Source organism: Panthera tigris, chromosome D1 (genome assembly GCF_018350195.1).
Source record: "Panthera tigris isolate Pti1 chromosome D1, P.tigris_Pti1_mat1.1, whole genome shotgun sequence".
Lineage (NCBI taxonomy): Eukaryota > Metazoa > Chordata > Mammalia > Carnivora > Felidae > Panthera > Panthera tigris.
In genome coordinates, this window is record NC_056669.1 from 60,957,513 (window position 1) to 60,978,263 (window position 20,751).

General features: G+C 38.7%; 3 protein-coding genes across 3 annotated transcripts; all 3 read right to left on the minus strand.

Moving 5' to 3' along the window:
* Window positions 1-3,711: 3,711 nt before the first annotated feature.
* Window positions 3,712-4,677, minus strand: LOC122231317 (olfactory receptor 52Z1-like). Its single transcript, XM_042959038.1, has one exon. The coding sequence runs from the start codon at window positions 4,669-4,671 to the stop codon at window positions 3,712-3,714; it is 960 nt and encodes a 319-aa protein (XP_042814972.1). The 5' UTR covers window positions 4,672-4,677.
* A 6,132-nt stretch (window positions 4,678-10,809) lies between these two features.
* Window positions 10,810-11,748, minus strand: LOC122231323 (olfactory receptor 52A1-like). Its single transcript, XM_042959070.1, has one exon. It carries the CDS (start codon window positions 11,746-11,748, stop codon window positions 10,810-10,812), a length of 939 nt encoding a protein of 312 aa, XP_042815004.1.
* Window positions 11,749-18,300: 6,552 nt separating this feature from the next.
* LOC122231312 (olfactory receptor 52A1-like) lies at window positions 18,301-19,239 on the minus strand. Its single transcript, XM_042959030.1, has one exon. It carries the CDS (start codon window positions 19,237-19,239, stop codon window positions 18,301-18,303), a length of 939 nt encoding a protein of 312 aa, XP_042814964.1.
* Window positions 19,240-20,751: the final 1,512 nt, after the last annotated feature.

A 20,751-nucleotide genomic window follows, 5' to 3' on the forward strand; every position in this document is an offset into this window, starting at 1 on the left:
AACATTGCAAATATGATTAATTGCTCTGAACCATACACTTAAAAATCATTATTATAACAAACTTTATGGTACAGATATTTTATAATAAAATTAAAAAAATATATCAGCATGCAAACGATAAAATATATTAGCATTTATTGGGATTATGGGGAATTTGTAGATCATTGTGGATGCCATATTATCATTACAATGAATAATATGCAGTAAACATTTCTTACATGTATTTCAGACACATGTTCAGTTTTGTTTACCATTTTAAATGATGTCTTTTTCCATTTCATGTCTCTAATCATTCTAGCTACAATAAAACACTAATGTCTTCTCCCTCACCCCTGCCCCAAGTTTACTGAAGTATAATTGACAGTCAGAAATTGCTTATATCGGATTGTGTAACTGATGATCCGATATATGTATACATTATGAAAAACTCACTAAAACGAAGCCAATCAACATATCCATTACTTCACACCTGCACCATTTTCCTATGATTTTTCTCTTTTGTGATGAGACTACCCAAGGTCTACCCCTCAAAAAATTTCAAGTACACAATACAGGATAAGAAAATATGGATTTCTATGCCGTTTTTTATGGAACTCTGTTGGCTTTACAAAGACTAGGAAAATAATTAAATAAAGAAATAAGGAAAATGAAATTAGGACACAAAACCTAGGATTTGTCTTCTTCTTTCCCCACTTCTTATACTTCTTTAACTTATATTAGCTAAAACCCAATTATAACACGATATTATTCTGCAACACTTTTAACATGGCAAACTAGTATCTTTAGCCTCTTCCCACTTTTGGATACATTTTCCTAATACCCTATGCTTCATGTCACAGCGTTTCACCATGTCTGAGACCACTTAGGGCAGAGTAGAAACCATCGGGAGAAAGATTTGTTCTGACTCCATAGTATCTCTATATCTGCTACTGCTCAGCTACCCAGATAATGTATTCTTTGACTCTCTGGATCTAAGAGTCTGATATTAAATGATCCGGCATCTTCCTCTCATGAAACATGGTTCTCACCTTAACAATCTCTTAGTGCTTTTTCTTCTTCTACTTCTTCTTCTTCTTTTTAATTATACCTGGAAGAGTACGTCAGTTTTCTCTAAGCCCCTCCAGGGCTCTCTGTTTCTATCATGCATGGTATACCGTTTTTCTTACTCACTGTTACCCAGTGGGGGACTTTGTGGTCAAGAAGATGGTAGAATGGTAGGATACGGAGCATCCCCTTCAAAATTTCCAGGGCAACGACTCAGTGATTGTGCTTCTACCAGCTAAGCACACACAGTGTACTCCTGACTCCTTCAGCATCTACCAATCCCTGAGCCCTCACCCTGAAAGCTTCTCTACAATTAAGGCTGATGATTCAATCATTGTTTATTCCTGTCATATTTCATACATTCTGGGTGGGAAATTGGTATTTTCTTAGTACCTCACTGCCAAAAATCAAGCCTTAAAAAGGCTTCTTTTTTATTATTTTTTAATGTTTATTTTTGAGAGAGACAGAGACACAGAGAAAGAGAGAGAGAGAGAGAGAGAGAGTGACAGAGAGCCTGAGTGGGGGAGGAGCAGTGAGAGAGAGACACACATTCTGAAGCAGGCTCCAGGCTCCTAGCTGTCAGCACAGAGCCCGACACAGGGCTCAAACCTCAAACCATGAGATCATGACCTGAGCCGAAGTCAGATGCTTCATCACCTGAGCCACCCAGGCACCCCCTCAAAAAGATTTCTCCTTGAAGGCTCATTTACACCACTCATTTAATCAAATATTTTGTTATCATTCTGTACTGTATTTCCTCTCTGACTCCCCTTCAATCCTTGGAGAATCTAATTCTGAACCAGAATCCTATTTGCTGCAACTTTTAGCAACATTTTATGTGACTTCCGTATCTATGATGATGACCCATTCCAACCATTTTTCTATGAATTATTGTTAGCAGGGCTATGTTGAGTTTGGTGGATCAGTTCTTTAATGTTTCTGTTCATGAAAGTTACCAACACCATCAAAATAAAATTTGCTTTTATTAAATTCCAAATACATCATATGACGTATTTCATTTAATTGTCATGCCAGTAAAGAAGGTACTAAAATAATTCCATTTTATCGGTCAAAAACCAATAGTTACATAACAGGACAATTTTATACAGTTAGTGTGGGAATGGCAAACCAGGATTTTCTCATATCAAAAGGTTTATTCTAACCCTTAAAATAGATTTCCTTGCTCAAATTCAAGTGAATATAACATATATTTCAAACAAAGTAGTTATCCAGGATTCCAAGGGTCATGGCAACATGCTTTCATTTCCCACATTGATTGTTTTATATATATATATGATATATATATGATATATATATATATCATCATATATATATATACACACACATATATATATGATATGATATATATATATGTGATATATATATGATGTATATTACATCATGTGTGTATATACATCCTATATCCTATATATATCATATATATATATATCATTAGCATGCATGTGTATATATGTGTGTTATTATAATGTATATATATTACATTGTACATATATTAATGTGTCTAGTATATACAAACACACATCACATATACATAATAGAAAAACCAAGAAAAAAGACTAACCCTAAAGAGGTTGCAAGTATTCAAGGTAATGCTTGAAAGTTCATTGTTTGTCTATCTTCAAGTGTATATAAGGTCAGATTGAACATTCTCAGAGCATGTGCTAAGGCCCGCTGAAGGAGAGATTGTAAGAATACTATCTTGAATGAAGAAATTACGGTACAATCTGGAGACAAGCTTCTATAAAATAATATTTGGTGTGAATAGAGCCTCTTTAAATACAACTATGTGTAAACATCTTATTTAGTCTTTCACTGCCTTTTAATTTTGGACCTGGGTATGGTATTTTTCATCTGTTAGTCCCTCCCTTGGTGAAGTCTGTTGACACCAGGATGCTTCATTAATGATTTGGGCCCAAAGTCTTCACTATGTAGGGAACAAAGCGTTAACTTTAAAGTTGTCTATGTGGTCTCAGGTGGGTTGATTTCACTTATTATTTGTTTTAATTCAGTATTATCTGTTCATTCAATAAACCTATACGATGTGCCTTTTCTATACAGTAGACTTTCTATCAGTGATTCAGAAAATATCTCATTTTAGAACTCGCATTTTAATTGCTGTAAAAGGTACAGATAGAAATAATTATTGCTTATTGTTTATTGTTTGTTGTGGCTTCAAGCTCCTGGCCCAAGTATTTACTGACTGTGGTGGGAGTGTTTTATATTTCAGCAGAATTTCAACTGTCTCTACAAACACTCAATGACTCACTATTTTTGCTTCCCAGATCTACCCAACACAATTCCATCTGGGTTTAACCCTAAAATATGTTTTTCTTAGTGTTATCTTGTGTATGCTTAAGAATAAGGTAAAATGCAAGATAATAGGATATCTAGGAGAATTGAGAATATCATTCATTTATTTTTCTCAACAATTTTAAGTGCTTTAGGAAAATACATTGGAAACTTTGGCATTTATTATCCTTCTAAGTTTATTGAGAGTTACTTATGGATTCTCTTTATTCCCATTGCTCATTCAGTGTGTGTGTGTGTGTGTGTGTGTGTGTGTGTGTGTATGTGAGTGAGAAAGAGAGAGAGAAAAGTTGGGGGTGGTTATTCAGAAACAGCCAGCATTTCGCATTATTCTCCATTTTAACAATGCGTGCTGATGGGGGAGAAAAGCAAAATTACTCGGTCTTGAATCTGTTTGGTCTTCACCCCGTAAATGATGGGGTTTAGCATAGGGGGCACTACCACATAGAGGTTGGCTTCCAGGAGGTGGATGTGGTGAGAGACGGTTTTACCCCCAAAACGATGGGCAAAAAAGGAAAAGAATGCTGGGGCATAGAACATAAGTATGACACAGATGTGGGAACCACATGTGTTGAGGGCCTTGAATCGGGCAGACCAGGAAGATATCTGAAACACTGTGCAAAGGATCATCGCATAGGACATAATGATGAACACAATGTCTAGTCCTGTAGACAGTAGGGCCACAGTCAGGCCATAAATGATGTTGACACTGATATTGTCACATGACAATCTGGCAATGCCCATGTGCTCACAGTAGGAATGGGGAATGATGTTTCTCCCACAATACGTAAGTCGGTGTACCGGGAAGATGAATGGAAAGCAGATGATAAAGCTCCTGACCACAGCTGCGATGCCAATTTTCCCAGTGGCTGAGGAGGTTAAGATTGTGGTATATCTCAGTGGGTGACAGATGGCCACATAGCGGTCAAATGCCATGGCCAGGAGAATAGCAGACTCTACCGCAAAGAGGAAATGGATGAAGAACATCTGAGATACACAACTCCCAAAGGATATATCCATGGAATGGAACCCGAAGATAGCCAGCATCCTGGAGGCTGTGGTTTTGGAGAGCAGGACATCTGATGAGGCCAGCATGGGAAGGAAGACATACATAGGCTCATGGAGACGGCGCTCAGTTACAATCAGGAAGATCAAGAAGATGTTGCCTATGACAGCTAAAATGTACATAGAACAGATAGGGATGGAGATCCAGGTATGAGAATCTTCCAGTCCTGGGATTCCAGTCAGGACATACCACATGTCCTGGGGATGGGTGTGATTGTAAGAGAAAGGGGCCATCTGGGGCAGTATATTCCAGACCTAGTATCTGGATTAAAGACCACAAGGCTGACTGAGGATTGAGAGGCAGCACCACTTTAGGTTGAATGACGTCTGATTAGATTGTTTCGCAATATTTTCTTCTCTGTGAAAAGATAGTGAGCCTAAAACTGCACTCTGACTCCTTCCATGGAAGAATTAAGTCGTATCTTGGGGAAAAAATGCTTCACATTAATAAGTGCTTAATATGTGCCATAGCACTTTATAAATATCACCTTATTAAATCTTCACAATAGCCTGTTGAAAAGACCTTTACAATGATCCTCCACATGAATACTGTTGTTATTCCAACAGATGCAAAATATTCCACAGACTTTCAGCTTCTTGTCCCAGGTCCCATTGGATTCAGGGTCAGACAGCATAGATTTGAAAGCTCTGATTGCAGCCACCACCCAATACTCCCTATAAAAATAAAACTAGACACAAAAACATGTCATCAAAATGTTCACTCTCATATCCCTGAAGTATTATACTGCGTAAGGAAGAGGGAGGGAATTCGTTTTTACCAAAATACATTTTGGGCAATACAGTACATATGTCCTTCTCAACCTTGATGGGCCGCTGGAATGATGCTAAGGGCCATGATAGGCACTAAACATCCACAGGTGACTTCATTGATTCTTGTCAGCTAATCAACATTATTTCTTAAAATTATATGATGAATATTATAAGACCTAAAGAATATGCAGCCTCAAACTGAGTTGGACTCTTAAATGGATGGATATGCCTGACAAGTGGTGAAGGAAAAATACACTGTCTCATTTGGGTCCCTGCTTGAAAATTAGACAATGTATTACTTCAAAATACCCCCAAGCAGGAGTAACAGGGTTGCACATTAGGGAGTAGGGGTCCCCAGGCTTTCAATAAAAGAGAGGGAGGGTAATCTACTGGTTACTACTTATCTGTAGTTGCAACAGAATGGATAAAAGCAAGGGATGTGTTGGGTGAAATGCCAGCAAGGAGATAGCCCATTTGAGTGGGATGTGTGTGTGAAGGGGCGTGTTCCTATAAACACATAGCTATGAGGGAGGGTATAGATGTGGATACAAAGCAGGTGGATGACAAGTGGCTTCCATCCTCCCCCAGTCCCCATTCTCAAATCAAAGGGGGCTGAATGTATTTGCTTAAGAGGAACATGGGCTTAAGAGATGCCTGCCTTTTTACCTCTTGATTGCATTGGAGTCAGTATCATTGTCCAGCATAGTTTTACCACCTTTACTTTCAGTTTTTATTAGGTTTTCAGTATTCTAGTACTTCATATCATATGATTGAAAAATTTGGAATTCATTTCTCCCTTTTTCTTTTTTTTTAATTGAAGTATTTGATACGCAATGTAGCATTAGTTTCAAGTGTACCACACTGTGATTCCACAAGTCTATATGTTGTAGTACGTTATATACTTGCCATGAGTGTGGTTCCCATATGTCACCATGCAATCCTATTACAATCCCACTGACTAGATTCCCCATGCTTGGCTTTTATTCCCATGACTGATAGCTTCTATCCCTCTCTCCCTTCACCCATGTTGCCTGTCCTCCGACCTGCAGCCTGTTTGGCAAGCATTAGTTTGTTCTCTATATTCATTTGGATGCCATTTTTTGAGTTAAAGTTTAGCGGACATAATACTCAAAGGTCACCCCATTAGGACTTTCCTTAAGTTGGTATATGATTCTTTCAAATAATGTAATAAAATGTTGAGATGCTTAAGTCTATCGATCTACTTTAGTTCCATAAACCAACTGTGTAGCCATTTAACATGAAGCTAAAATTAATTGCTGAAAATTTATTTTCAATGGGATTATGGTGTTTTGGAGACAGAAAGAAAAGATTAATCTGTGAGTGAAGTGCAGTTATGGGGAGGGGATGGTTAGCGAGTGGGGATTCATCAGGACATCTGAGATGGGGAAGAGGAGAGTCTAAATGATGGAAGAAAAAGAAACGGAGGTAGAAGACACATAAGACAAATTTTACAGATTTCCTTCTAACTTTCCTGGTGATCTTTTGGGACACCAGTGAGTGATGTGTTTTATTGTATTCCTTTTTGTTGTGATATAGCATTATCACCAGAGAGAGCAAGCATGAACAGGGGAGGGCCAGAGAAAGAGGGAGGAGAGGGAGAGAATCCCAAGCAGACTCTACGCTATCAGCACGGAGCCTGATGTGGGGCTTGAACCCACTAACTGCAAGATCACGACCTGAGATGAAATCAAGAGTCGGCAGCTTAACCAACTCAGCCACCCAGACACCCCAACTTTAAACGATTCTTATATCATATGATCTATTTCTTGTCTATTTCTGTACTTTGTTTTCTTATTTTATTCCCATATCTACCAATTATTCATAGAGAGAATGACTTCAGATCGAAGAAATATAATGTAGTTTCTCTAGGACACACAGTTTCTCTAGTTGTGTGTTTCTAGTTCTAGTTTCTCTAGGTGTGTGAGTGTGTCTGTGTGTGGTGTGTGGGTGTTCATGCAGGGGAGACAGAGCATTTATCACCAGAAACATTTTTATTTTCATTTTAATTTTATTTGTATTTTTATTTTCTATTTTCAACAGAAGCTCTTTGCTGGAAATGCTTCCTGTTTTCCAGGAATATTGATAACAGTTGTGTACAGGAGAGTGAGGGGGTTCTTTCAGAGAAAGGCAGTTACTAGTTTTTTGTCAGTTTTAACTGACAACCATTTCTGTCATGGTTTTTCCTCCCACAAAATCAACACTTGCTCAAGAGTTTTCCATGCACTTTCCATGCACTTTCCTATTTCCATGCACTTTCAACTACTCCTATTAATTCCCCATTTGAGGAATATCTGACTCAAAAGGCCTCAGACCTGTTGACATTACTTTCCATCACAGGGTGGACTCTCTTTTTTGGCATTTGTGTCGGGGTTTGTGGTATTTCCAGTGTTTTCGCTAACAGTAGGCCACTGTCCCCCAACCCTCTCTCCCTAGACAGTCTTTTGTGGTGTGGCTTGGGGGCTGGCTCAGAAAGTAGGAGATTGGTTTTTTTCCCTATCTGTGAAAATGTGGGTTGGCTCTTCTGCTCTTTATTGATTGAGGGCAAGGAACGTGTAAACATACTGAGATACAAGTGTCTACTGTTATCGTCAGGATCCCAGGAGCTTTCCTCAACATTTCGCAGGGATTTTATGCTATCTTCTAGATCTTGTATTACTGTGGAAATCGGCAAGGGCATTCTGGTTTCCAATCCTATAGGTATCAGCTCTTTGTTTACTAACTTATTCGTTTCCCTTTTGAAGCTACTAGTGTGTCCTTTTTACTACTCCCATTTTATATAAAAACTTAATGATTGCGTGTCTGATTTTTAAACAATTGAGCCAATATTGATGCATTACTATTAACCAAAGCCCACAATTTACATCAAGATTCACCTTCTCTGTTAAAGTTCTGTGGTTCCGATAAGTCCAGATCTATCCAAGAGTAGAACCTCCCTATGGAAACTTTCCTCAGCTGAAATGGCATAAAACAAAGAAGCAATTACCATTAATTCATATGAAAAATTGTTTTAGCATGTCCAGTCCCCCAAAATAATCTCTGTTAAGGTTTTCTGGCACCTTCAGACATGTCTTGCTAATAGATGCACAAAATTAATCCGGATAAAGCACAGATGCTCAGAGACATGTTTCAAAACTCTGGGGGGTTGATGCTATGATGTTGAGTGTGGGTCCCCAGGAAGGCTGGCCTCCTCTCGCTCCCTCTGTAATGGCTCAATGCAAAACACACACTGAATGCTTGTTTTGCTTTTCACTTTCTTTGTAAAAGTGAAAATACTCTTCAGAGTTCATTCAAGTAGTGACAACAGGTACTGAGGTAGGTCTTTCCGAAGAGCTAAGGGGCATGACATGAACTTTCAAAAAGTGGGGGATACCTGTACATAATGTCATGTACCCACCATCACAGTATCATACAGATCACTTTCACTACTCTACAATTCCCTGTGTTCCACCCATTCAACCCTCCCTCTCTCTTCCTACACTCCTGGCTACACTCATCTTTATGCTATTTCTAATTTCTATAGTGTTGCCTTTCCAGAATGTCATATATTTGGAATCATTACAGATGTAACCCTCTCTGGATGGCTTATTTCACTCAAAGGCTCTTCCATGTCTTTTCATAGCTTGATAGCTCTCTTTTTTTTTAAATTTTTTTTAATGTTTATTTGCTTTTGAGACAGAGAGAGACAGAGTGTGAGCAGGGGAGGGGTAAAGAGAGAGAGGGAGACATGGAATTCGAAGCAGCCTCCAGGCTCTGAGCTGTAGCGCTGAGCCCGGCGTGGGGCTCGAACCCACAAATGGCAAGATCATGACCTAGGCCGAAGTCAGAAGCTCAACCCACTGAGCCACTCGGGTACCCCTAGCTCTCTCTTTTTTTTTTAATCAAATACTCACATTACATTTTAAAGAGGTGCCACGGTCTGTTTTTCCCTTCATCTTAGTTGCCTCCAATTTTTGGCAATTAAAAACAAACCTGCTCTAAACATTTATGTGCATGTCTTTGTGTGGACATAAGTTTTTAACCCATTTGGTACCATATCTAGGAGTGCAAGGCCAACCACATGGTAAGACTATGTTTCGTTCGGTGAGAAATGCAAAACTCTCTTTCAGCCTGGCTGTACTATTTTGTATTTTCACCAGCAATGAACGAGAGTCCCTATTATTCTATATCCTCACCAGCATTTGGTTTTGTCAGTATTTCAGGTTTTACCCATTCTAATAGGTGTGTATGGTATCCCATTGTTTTACTTTGCAATTCCTTAATGACAAATGATATTGAGCATCTTAAAACATGCTTAATGCTATTTGTTATGTGTTTTTGGGGTGAAATATGTTTTCAGATTTTTGCCTACTTTTTAAGCGACTTGTTTATTTCCTTATTGTTGAGATTTAAAAGTTCTTTGTATATTTTGGATATAAGTCCTTTGTTAAACATGTATTTTGCAAATACTTTCTGCCAGTCTATAGCCATAGGCTTTTCATTTTCTTAACTTACTATGAAATTGTGTTCTTTTTTCCCTGGGTACACGGTGGATACTCCCAATTTGGATTTGTGTCCTTTGGTTTTTGGAATAGTTTTGTATAATTTTCTAATATGTTCCTGGTCTAGTACAGTCCACCTATAATTTTATCTTCCCTGACTTTCTAGAACTCCTGTTTAGTGATATGTTGGTGTTCTTGGATTGGCCCTATATAGATTTTCATCGCAGCCCCCATACTTAACACTTGTCCTTCTGTTCTACTTTCTTATATCTAACTTCTGAGAATTTCATTGTTTTTTTTTCTTTTATTTCTCATATTGCCGTTTAATTTACAAATTATCTTTTTGTTCTCTAATTATTTCTTTTAGTAGTATTCTGTTCTATTTTTTGAAAGACAGAGAAAGACAGAGCACAAGCAGGGAAGGAGCACAGAGAGGGAGACGAAGAATTCGACTGCTCTGAGCTGTAGCACAGAGCCCTACAGGTGGCTCAAACCCATGAATTGAGAGATGACCTGAGACTTAGTTGGAGGCTTAACTGACTAGGCCACCCAGGTGCCCCTTCGATATTTTTATCTCATTACATCCTTAAAGATTTGGCTTCTATGTACATGTTTGCTCTTTGTTTGTTTCTTAGCACAATATGCTTAAAATACACCTTCTCAAAAAAAACCTGTTTAGGTGACAAAAAGTTCAACCCAAATGAACACCTTGTTTTCTTTGAGTACCTGCATGTTCTAAAACAAAGAGGTTGGCGGCATTTGATTTCAATGATAGATGCATATTTATGAATCCTTCTGGAGAAGAATCCATAGAGAAGAAACTCAACCAGGAAATAAAAAATAAAAGAGGAAAGGAAACAATATATTTTCACTATTTTAATCTTTAGGTTTATTCCTCTTATTAGGCGGTAGCATCCCAAAACCGACCAAATAATAGTTGTCATGGGGTATAGTGAAGTGAAAACCATAAAATGCAGACAAATTACACAAAACCAATATACAAAACTGAAGCATTGCAGATAATGTGGCTTCTTAAATGTTGTATTTAATTTTGAGAGATTGTTACTAATGCGGAGGTTGAAGAAGTTAATCACAGTGAATTTTATGAATAGAGCATCTTTACCAGGTGAATCCGGATCTGCTTGGTCTTGGCACCATAGACAAGTGGATTGAGAAATGGGGGGACCAGCAAGTAGAGGCTAGAAAAGAGGATGTGTATATAAGGGGGAACATGAGCACCAAACCTATGTGTGAAGAAGGAGAAGAAGGCAAGGAGGTAGAACTGGAGGAAGACACACATGTGAGCGATGCACGTGTTGAATGCTTTCAACCGAGCCTCCTTCTGGGGCAAACGAAAAACTGTGGAAAAGATCTGTGCATAAGACAAAGTGATGAATGTGAGGTCAAACACTGCAATGGTGAATGCCACAAACAAGCCATAAATTTTGTTGACCCGCACATCTGATGCAGCCAGTTTCACAATGGCCATATGCTCACAGTAAGAGTGGGAGATGATGGTTGTATGGTAAAACTGAAACCGGAACTTTATCAGTATTAGGCACGGGGCTACTAGGAAAGCGGCCCTGAGTGTTATCACTGCCCCTATCTGGGTGACTAGGCGGTGGGTGACAATGGCAGCATGTCTTAGTGGATAACAGATGGCCACATAACGGTCCAGAGCCATGGCCAACAGGATGCCTGACTCTATGCACTGAAATGTGTGGATGAGCCACATTTGAAGTAAACAGGAATCAAAATAAATGTCTGGCACACGAAACCAGAAAATTCCAAGCATCTTGGGCATAATGGTGGTAGCAAGCACAATATCTGTGACCCCCAGCATGCCTACGAAAATGTACATGGGCTCATGGAGGCTGCGCTCTGACCTGATGATGATCAGAAGCATGGAGTTTCCAATGATGGCAATGAGATACATGACACAGAATGGAATCCCAATCCAGCACTGCACAGTCTCTAGGCCTGGGATCCCTATCAGCGTCAACACAGAAGGCATGAAGACTGTGATGTTGGAAGTGGACATAATGTCTTTGGGCTTCCAGAAGCAAATGAAAGAAGCTTCTCAGTCAGTGGCACTCTTCTCCTCTACTCTTGTTTTTATAAAGTCATCATAGTGGGTCTCTGATTTTGTCAGAACTCTAAGATCATATCATCCTTCTTATTTATATTATGGAAGGAAAAACATCCGCCGATACACATTGTGTTTTCAGAACGGACATCCACAAGTAGTGTAGCACAATGAGAAGTTACATAGAAGGCAAGTCAATTGCATCACAACCAGCCAGATCAGGTGGGTAACAGAGTAACTGCTGATCTCTCTGTTATGTCCCTCTGCACCTGGGGTTACAATAATTATACCTGTTAAACTTGCTTGGAAATGGCATTTCAAGCAGAGTTTGATGAATCTCCATATTCCACATTCCAACTACCTGATAATATTCTGTTATTTTCCATTGTGTCTAGGTCTGGAACTGACACTTTGGATCAACAAATCTGACTCTGACCAGTACATTAGTAGATAAATCTCCATAAGGTTTATATTTTAAGGTTTTTTTTTTTTAATAGAGAGAGACAGAGATCACAGGAGGGGCAAAGAGAAGGGAGAGGGAGAGTATCCCAAACAGACTCCATACCATCAGCACACAGCCTGTCATGAGGCTTGAACTCACCAACCGCAAGATCTTGACCTGACCTGAAATCAAGAATGGCACGCTCAACTGAGTCACCCAGGAGCCTCTTTTTCTGTTTAATTCTCTTTTTTATTAAGTGAAAAAACTCCCTATGAAAGAGAACAGAGAAACTGGTCACAACCATAAGCACAATATATTCATCTATCTATATCATTTGTATCTACGTAAGACTGGATGTCTCTCTTTTCCATTAACAATTACACTTTTTAAATTTAAATCCATGTTAGTTAACATGTAGTGTAAGAAGGGTTTCAGGAGTAGAATTTAGTGATTCGTCATTAAATATAATACCCAGTACTCATCCCAACAAGTGCCCTCCTTAATGCCCATCACCCATTTAACCCATCCCCCCCAACACCACCCTTCCAGTAGCCCTCAGAGTGTTCTTTATACCCAGGAGGCTCTTATGGTTTGTCCCCCTCTGTTTTTATCTTATTTTTTCTTCCCTTCCCCTGAAGTCCTTTCAAAAGAAAGTAATGGAAGCGCTTTGAATAGATCATCCAAACCCATGCACTTTTGGTGAGTCTGAGTGAAAATTTCATGCCATTTTTACATGCCTCAAAAAACTCTATTTTATTTTGCCCACATATGAACAATTGAATTCCTGAAAATTAGTGGTGTGCTTAAAATCGCTGACATTTTGGAATACCCATTTCTGAATACCTAGATGGAAGGAATCTCTAGAAAACATGGAAACTCAGAGGCGATAATGTATAGAGGCAAGAGGACTCAATCTTGCTGACAACAGAGTTGGGAAAATGGGTACATGGGTAATTCATGGACGAGAGGCTAGGTTCTTGGGCTTAAACTGCTCACAGCTGCCAGCAACATGAGATTTGGCCAATGTAAGCTCATTAATTCTTAATGAAATATATATCACTTGAACATTTGAATTTTTCATGAGCTCATGCATGAGAAAAGAGTCAAAAATAAAGGGGTGAAAGGACACGTTTCCCAACAGGAGTCCAATATGGACGTAGGAATGGAAGATAGGGAGCAGACTTGGGATACCAGAAATGATGGAGGAGAGGGCTCAACTAACGAACATTTAATCACCTCTATTCATGATGACTGACTTTTCTGAAAACTAGGCTCTTAGTCTAGTTCAGATACATTTGTATCTGAAAAGATCATTGCTTTTAGAAAATCACATATCTTAAATTAGAAAGCCTCAAGCTACATTAGAAAGTTTCTATTTGGTGAAAACAGGATTCAGTTGTTTCATTCTTTCCTAGTTGGTCCAACATTGTTGCTTTCTGTCAGGAAGCCCATGATCATTTAATCATATATTTATTGTCACTAAAAATGCCAGTAATGCAGGAAGGGCTGTGGTTTATGTGGCTAAACCTCAAGTGAAGGAACCCACTCAACAGGTCCATTCTAGAAGCAAGTCTGTATCAGCTGATGCATATTTAGAATAGACCAGTTAGTTAGTCAACTAAAACATGATTTCCAAAGCTTTGCTCCCCAATGCTTAATCCTAGAGATTCCTCGATCATGGATTCGTTTATTCACTTCTTCTTTCTAGAGTTAATCGGAATTAGAAGAGAAATCCTTCAGTACCATTTACATTGTCTGGCATAGTTAACTGTAAGGAGCTGATGTGGCAGCATTACCTGACAGGGACAGGTGGTGGGAAGGCAGGTGGGAGAGGACCTAAGTGAGTACAGGGCAGGGGGGATGGAGTGGTTATCACTGGAAAAGCTGGTAGTGAAACATTATTGGGTGAACATGGGGAAGGAGACTTCATGCTTTGTTGTTGGGGGCCAGTTGTGTTTTTACAAGACACCTGAAAACCATGGTCCGTCTTCGTAACCCTATCACTCATCACTCATCACTCACCTGTCATTCACTCTTTTTCCTCCTGAGACTCTCATCTCATTCACTTGTGCTTATGCTGGCAGCGTCTCTTTCTTCTCTCTGCACCCTCTAGAACAGCCCGCTGTAAATATAATGAACTCTTATCCATTTGCTGCTCGGCCATCTGCGAAACTGTGCACATCTCTGGAATAGACTTTCCTCTCTTCTTCTGTCCCTGCAAAACAGACTTGCACCCTCGTTTGTGAATGTGTCTGAGCTCCTGTTGGTGGGATCACACTCCAACAAAACTCACAGGAAGGTCTATAATTTGCTAGACACAGCATCACTTTATTAAGCTTGAATTGGCAAGTATAACGTTCCCCAGTGTACATGGAGAGGGAGGAGGTCTGAATATGAGATTTCCTAGCCACTAACCCAAGCCCCCAGGGACCCAACAGCTCATAATGAAGCCCTCTTTTGTCCATCCACATCTAATGTCTCTGAAGCCATTTCTGCAACTTGCAGAATCCCCTTGGTCTCTTCATTTCCTTTTCTCCACCGGGGAGATATAGAGAAATTAATATATACAATCTGCATTTTTTGACATTCCTTAAAAAATAAAAAGATTTCTGTAAAAATTAAGTAATTACATTTACTTTTGTCAGTTTCTTTCTGCTGTCCTCATTTGGAAAAAGATCAAAAGGACACTTAAACTTAAATGTATGTTCCTGTGCCAATGAGTTACATATAAATAAGTATTCTGTGACCTTATTTCACTGAGACACTTCTGGAGACAAAATCTGTATCCACAATGGCTCTCTATCACACATTTAACACTCATTCTCTTGTAGTATCATTTTTTAGATGTTTATTTTATTGAAGCTTTGTAAATTGAGTAGTATTCTCACAATGACCAGTTATGATGGACATTTCCACATTCCGCTGATTAGTAGACTTTCATTACAGAAAACTACACATCTGATTGTTGTTATTATTATTATTATTATCAATTGTAAATGATACATAATTATATATAATTATATCAAAATTTTTTTGGAATTATGCTTGTCACTTTTTATGTAAATACTTACAAAATAGTCTTTGTTTCCTTGCCCCCCGATAACCCAAACTATTTATTTGCATAAATGTTTGCTGAACTCTGACTAGAACATTAAAATTGCCTCCGATGTTTTTTTACTTTTATTTCAAAGAAATTGTTATTAAAGCACCACAACCCCTATTGGTAATCCAAGCAAATCCTATCTGATAAATACTGACATTTCTTTCTTTTTTCATATGAAATTTATTGTCAAATTGGTTTCCATGCAACATCCAATTCATCCCAACAGGTGCCCTCCTCAATGCCCATCACCCACCCTTCCCTCCCTCCCCCCCATCAACCCTCAGTTTATTCTCAGTTTTTAAGAGTCTCTTATGGTTTGCCTCCCTCCCTCTCTAACTTGTTTTTTTCCTTCCCCGCCCCCATGGCCTTCTGTTAACTTTCTCAGGATCCACATAAGACTGAAAACATATGGTATCTCTCTTTCTCTCTATGACTTATTTCGCTTAGCATAACACTCTCCAGTTCCATCCACGTTGCTACAAAAGGCCATATTTCATTCATTCTCATTGCCAAGTAGTATTCCATTGTGTACATAAACCACAATTTCTTTATCCATTCATCAGTTGATGGACATTTAGGTTCTTTCCATAATAAACACTGACATTTAAAACAGCCTCCAAAAAAAAAAAGAGGTTAGAGTGGGAGAGAGCCAAAGCATTAGAGACTGTTAAAAACTGAGAACAAACTGAGGGTTGATGGGGGGTGGGAGGGAGGGCAGGGTGGGTGATGGGTATTGAGGAGGGCACCTTTTGGGATGAGCACTGGGTGTTGTACGGAAACCAATTTGACAGTAAATTTCATATATTAAAAAATAAAAAAAAAAAAAAGACAACAAAAAAAAAATAAAAAAAAAATAAAACAGCCTCCAAAGATGCCTCAGGATAGCCTCTGGATTTACAAAGTGATCAAATTCAGTATTCATTGATAAGGCCCAGTCCATAAAACAAGCCAGAGTATCTACATCCATGTGACGTGCAGTCTAATATTGCTTATGTATATAGTATTTTAAGTGTCCTAAATCAAAGTATGGACATCTGCACACTTGTGAATATTTTCCATGCTCTTTTTAAAGTGATCCATGAGCTCAGGTTTTCAGGAACAGCCCACAAGCCTTAAGTTCTCAAGTCATTAATTTGGACAGAACCCTTCATGTGTTCATTAGTACAATAACCTTGAGTGATTTAAAAGCATGATGTTTTAAGCCCACTGAGAAGATACGCTGCCATGTGTCAAATAGATACACACATTCACAGACATGCGCATTTTTGGAGTGAAAACTGGCCAGTGACATATGATAGCTTTCAGAATAAATTTCAAAAATTTTGCATAGTGTCCATAACCATTCTTGATATTTGTAGTTTTCTTGTCTCTACAAGTTGTGCATTACATTGAGAAAAACTGTGCCATTTCTTGATTCTCTATTTAAGCTCCAAGACCATCTACCTGGCATGGTATGTCCTTACGTACCAGCCATTCATCTGTCATTCCTTAAGACTCCCTACAGGGAAAAACTAATACCACATGATTTCAAGCATATGTAGAATTTAAGAAACAAAACAAACAAGCAAAGGGAAATAAATAAGAGACAGAGAAAGAAAGGACTCTTAACTGTAGAGAACACATTGATGGTTACCAGCAGGGAGGTGTGTGGAGGGATGGGTTATATTGGTGATGGGGATTAAGAAGTCCACTTGTCATGATGAACACAAGGTGTTGTATGGAAGTGTGGAATCACTATATTGCACATCTGAAACTAATATAACACTGTGTGTTAACTAACTGGAATTAACAAAAAACTTAAAAGAGGAATCAGACTTTGTAATTAAAAACCAAAGAAAATAATAATAATTCTACAGATGCTGCTTTCCTTTGGATTTCAATGCTTCACTCTCGTGGCTAACCCCACATTCCAGAGGTACCTCTATTACTTCTTTCATTTTCGTTCCCTGGTCTCTCTCTTTCTCCCAGTAATATTAAGCTATAATGGCTATAAACCCAAAACACATAAACACTGTCAATTTGTCATTATGCTTCTATTCTTGAGTATAGCATTTATAATATTGTAGGGTTTTGATAACACTTGAGGAATTAATAAAGGCATAATTGGTGAGTGTGCATAAAAAGTCCTGAATTGTAAAATAGAATGCTGGATTGTTCATAATGTTTAAACCTTAATGCCCTGAATGACACCGGAAATGTTGAAGTTTGAGGAATATGTGTCTTTAGATTGCATACAGTTTTTTGTTTCTTTGGGTTTTTTGTTTGAATAAGAACAAAATGCTTCCTCTCATTTATTTTATTTCTTAAGTTTATTTATTTATTTTAATAAATGGAAAGAAAGTGCACAAGTGAGGAGGGGCAGAGAGAGAGAAGGTGAGAGAGAATCTCAAGCTGGCTTCGTGCTCTCAGCAAAGAACCCAGTGCAGGGCTTGAACTCATGAACCAGGAGATCATGACCTGAGCCAAAGTTGGACACTTAATCAACTGAGCCATCCAGGAACACCTCCTCTCATTTACTTTAAAGATGATGAGGATGATCCAGAAACAAAAAGAATCAACAATGTGATTTCATCAAGTACCTGGACAATCCAAGACAATGATTCTTGGGTGCTTGGAAATTCACTGAGAAATAGATATTTATGGATCGTTGTGGAGAAGAATACTTAAGGAGAAAATTCAATCGGGAACTGAAAAATAAGAAAAAAAACTGGAAATGATACATATTCACTATTGCTGTTTCTACCATTCCCAACTCATTACCTACTAGGATTTAAATGGCACTGACTGATAGGTGTCATGGGCTGTGATGTGAAAACTGCCTAAAATGCAGGCAACTTTCACAAAACAATTAAGGAGACAAGTCAAACATCATGAATAATATGCATATTTCTGTTTTATTCTGTTTTGAGAGATTGTTATTTTGCAGAAAGGAGAAGGTTGAAGGTGTTAATCACAGTGCATTTTATGAATACAACATCTTTACCAGGTGAATCCGGATCTGCTTGGTCTTGGCACCATAGACAAGTGGATTGAGAAACGGGGGGACCAGCAAGTAGAGGCTAGAAAAGAGGATGTGGATATAAGGGGGAACATGAGCACCAAACCTATGTGTGAAGAAGGAGAAAAAGGCAAGGATGTAGAGCTGGAGAAAGACACAGATGTGAGCAATGCATGTATTGAATGCTTTCAACCGAGCCTCCTTCTGGGGCAGACGAAAAACGGTAATAAATATCTGTATGTAGGACAAAGTGATGAATATGAGGTCAAACCCTGCAACGGTGAATGCCACAAACAAGCCATAGATTTTGTTGACTCGTACATTTTCTGCAGCTAGTTTCACAATGGCCATATGCTCACAGTAGCAGTGGGAGATGATGGTTGTATGGTAAAACTGAAACCGGAACTTTATCAGTATTAGGCACAGGGCTATTAGGAAAGCGGCCCTGAGTGTTACCACTGCCCCTATCTGGGTGACTAGGCGGTGCGTGACGATGGCAGCATGTCTTAGTGGATAACAGATGGCCACATAACGGTCCAGAGCCATGGCCAGGAGGATGCCTGACTCTATGCACTGAAATGTGTGGATGAGCCACATTTGAAGCAAGCAAGAATCAAAATAAATCTCTGGCACATGAAACCAGAAGATTCCAAGCATCTTGGGCACAATGCTCGTGCCAAGTACAATATCTGTGACTCCCAGCATGCCTACGAAAATGTACATGGGCTCATGGAGGCTGCGCTCTGACTTGATGATGATCAGAAGCAAGGAGTTTCCAATCATAGCAATGAGATACATGACACAGAATGGAATCCCAATCCAGCACTGCACAGTCTCTAGGCCTGGGATCCCTATCAGCATCAACACAGAAGGCCTAAAGACGGTGATGTTGGAAATGGACATAATGTCCTCTGGCCTCCAGATGAAAATGAAAGAAGGTTCTCAGTCAGGGGCACTTTTCTCTTCTACTCTTGTTTTAATTCAAAGTCATCATAGTGAGTCTCTGTGATTTTGGAAGAACACTAAGATCATCTCATTCATCTCATTTATATTATCAAAGGAAAAAAATCCATAGATACACATCACTGTTTTCAAGAAGGACATCCATAAGTAGTGTACCACAATTAGAAGTTATGTACAAGGCAGGCCAACTGCATTAGAACCACCCAGATCACGTGGTAAAGGAATAAATTGCTGATCTTTCTGTTATGTTCTTCTGGACCTGCGGATAAAATAATTATACTTGTTTATTTGCTTGGATATTGCACTTTAATCAGATTTTAATAAATCTCTCCCTTTCCCACATTTCAGCTGACCTTAGTGTTCTATTTTTTCCCCCAAACTCTCGGAGTCAGAAACTGTCAGTTTGGACAATCACATAATCAGACTCTAACCAGTATTTTGGTTTAAAAGGCTTCCTATGAAAGAGAAGTGAGATAGAAATAGCTTCACCCAGGAACATAATATATTGAGATAACTGTATCTGTGTATTATGTATTTATGTAGGACTGGCTGTCCTTTTAAAAAAATGTGAAATAGAGCTTGAGAAAAGATGATCAAATCCATGTAATTTTAATCTAAATCAAAGTTCCATGTTGATTTTTACATTATAAGTGAAACTTTATTTTATTTTCCAATATAAGTAATAGCAGAATTCTTTGACATGAGTTGTACACATAAAATAATGCAAATTCTGAAATAAACACTACAGAATGAATAGAAGGGAGGAATCTCTAGAAGGCAAAGAAATCTAGAGATTTCTAGAGATCTAGAGATCAGCAAGAGGACTCATTCTTGCTGACTATGGGATATAGGTGAATGGGTAACTTAGCCAGAATAAAGGTTAGTTTCTGGGGTTGAAAGTGCTCAGGGTTACCATCACCAAAAGATCAGCAGGTTTAGGCTCATTGATTCTTAATAATATGCAGACCATTTGATTTCTTCACTCATATTGTGAGCTCAAGCCTAAAGAATGAATAAAAATAAAGAGGTGAAAAGACTGTCTCCTTAAGAGGAGTCCAAGATAGAAGTAGAAATGGAAGACAGAAGTCAGACCTTGGGGTTCCAGAAATGATTCAGGAGAGAGGGCTGTAGAGCAACTAAGGAAACTTTAGTTACTTCAATTCCCTGATGACTGAATTTCCTCAAAACTTGGGTTCTTAGTCCCTATATGAACGTTCTTTCCCGATAAAGATAATTGCTTTTAAGAATTACATATGTAAAATCATGAAATTCTCAAGTTATACAATAGAAAAATATCTGCTGGGTGCATGGGTGGCTCAGTCAGTTAAGTATCCCATTCTGTGTTGTTGTTGTTGTTATTGTTTTTAATGTTTATTTATTTGGAGAGAGAGAATGCAAGCAGGGGAGCGGGGGTTGGGGGGTGGGTGCAGAAGATCCACTCACAGCAGAGAG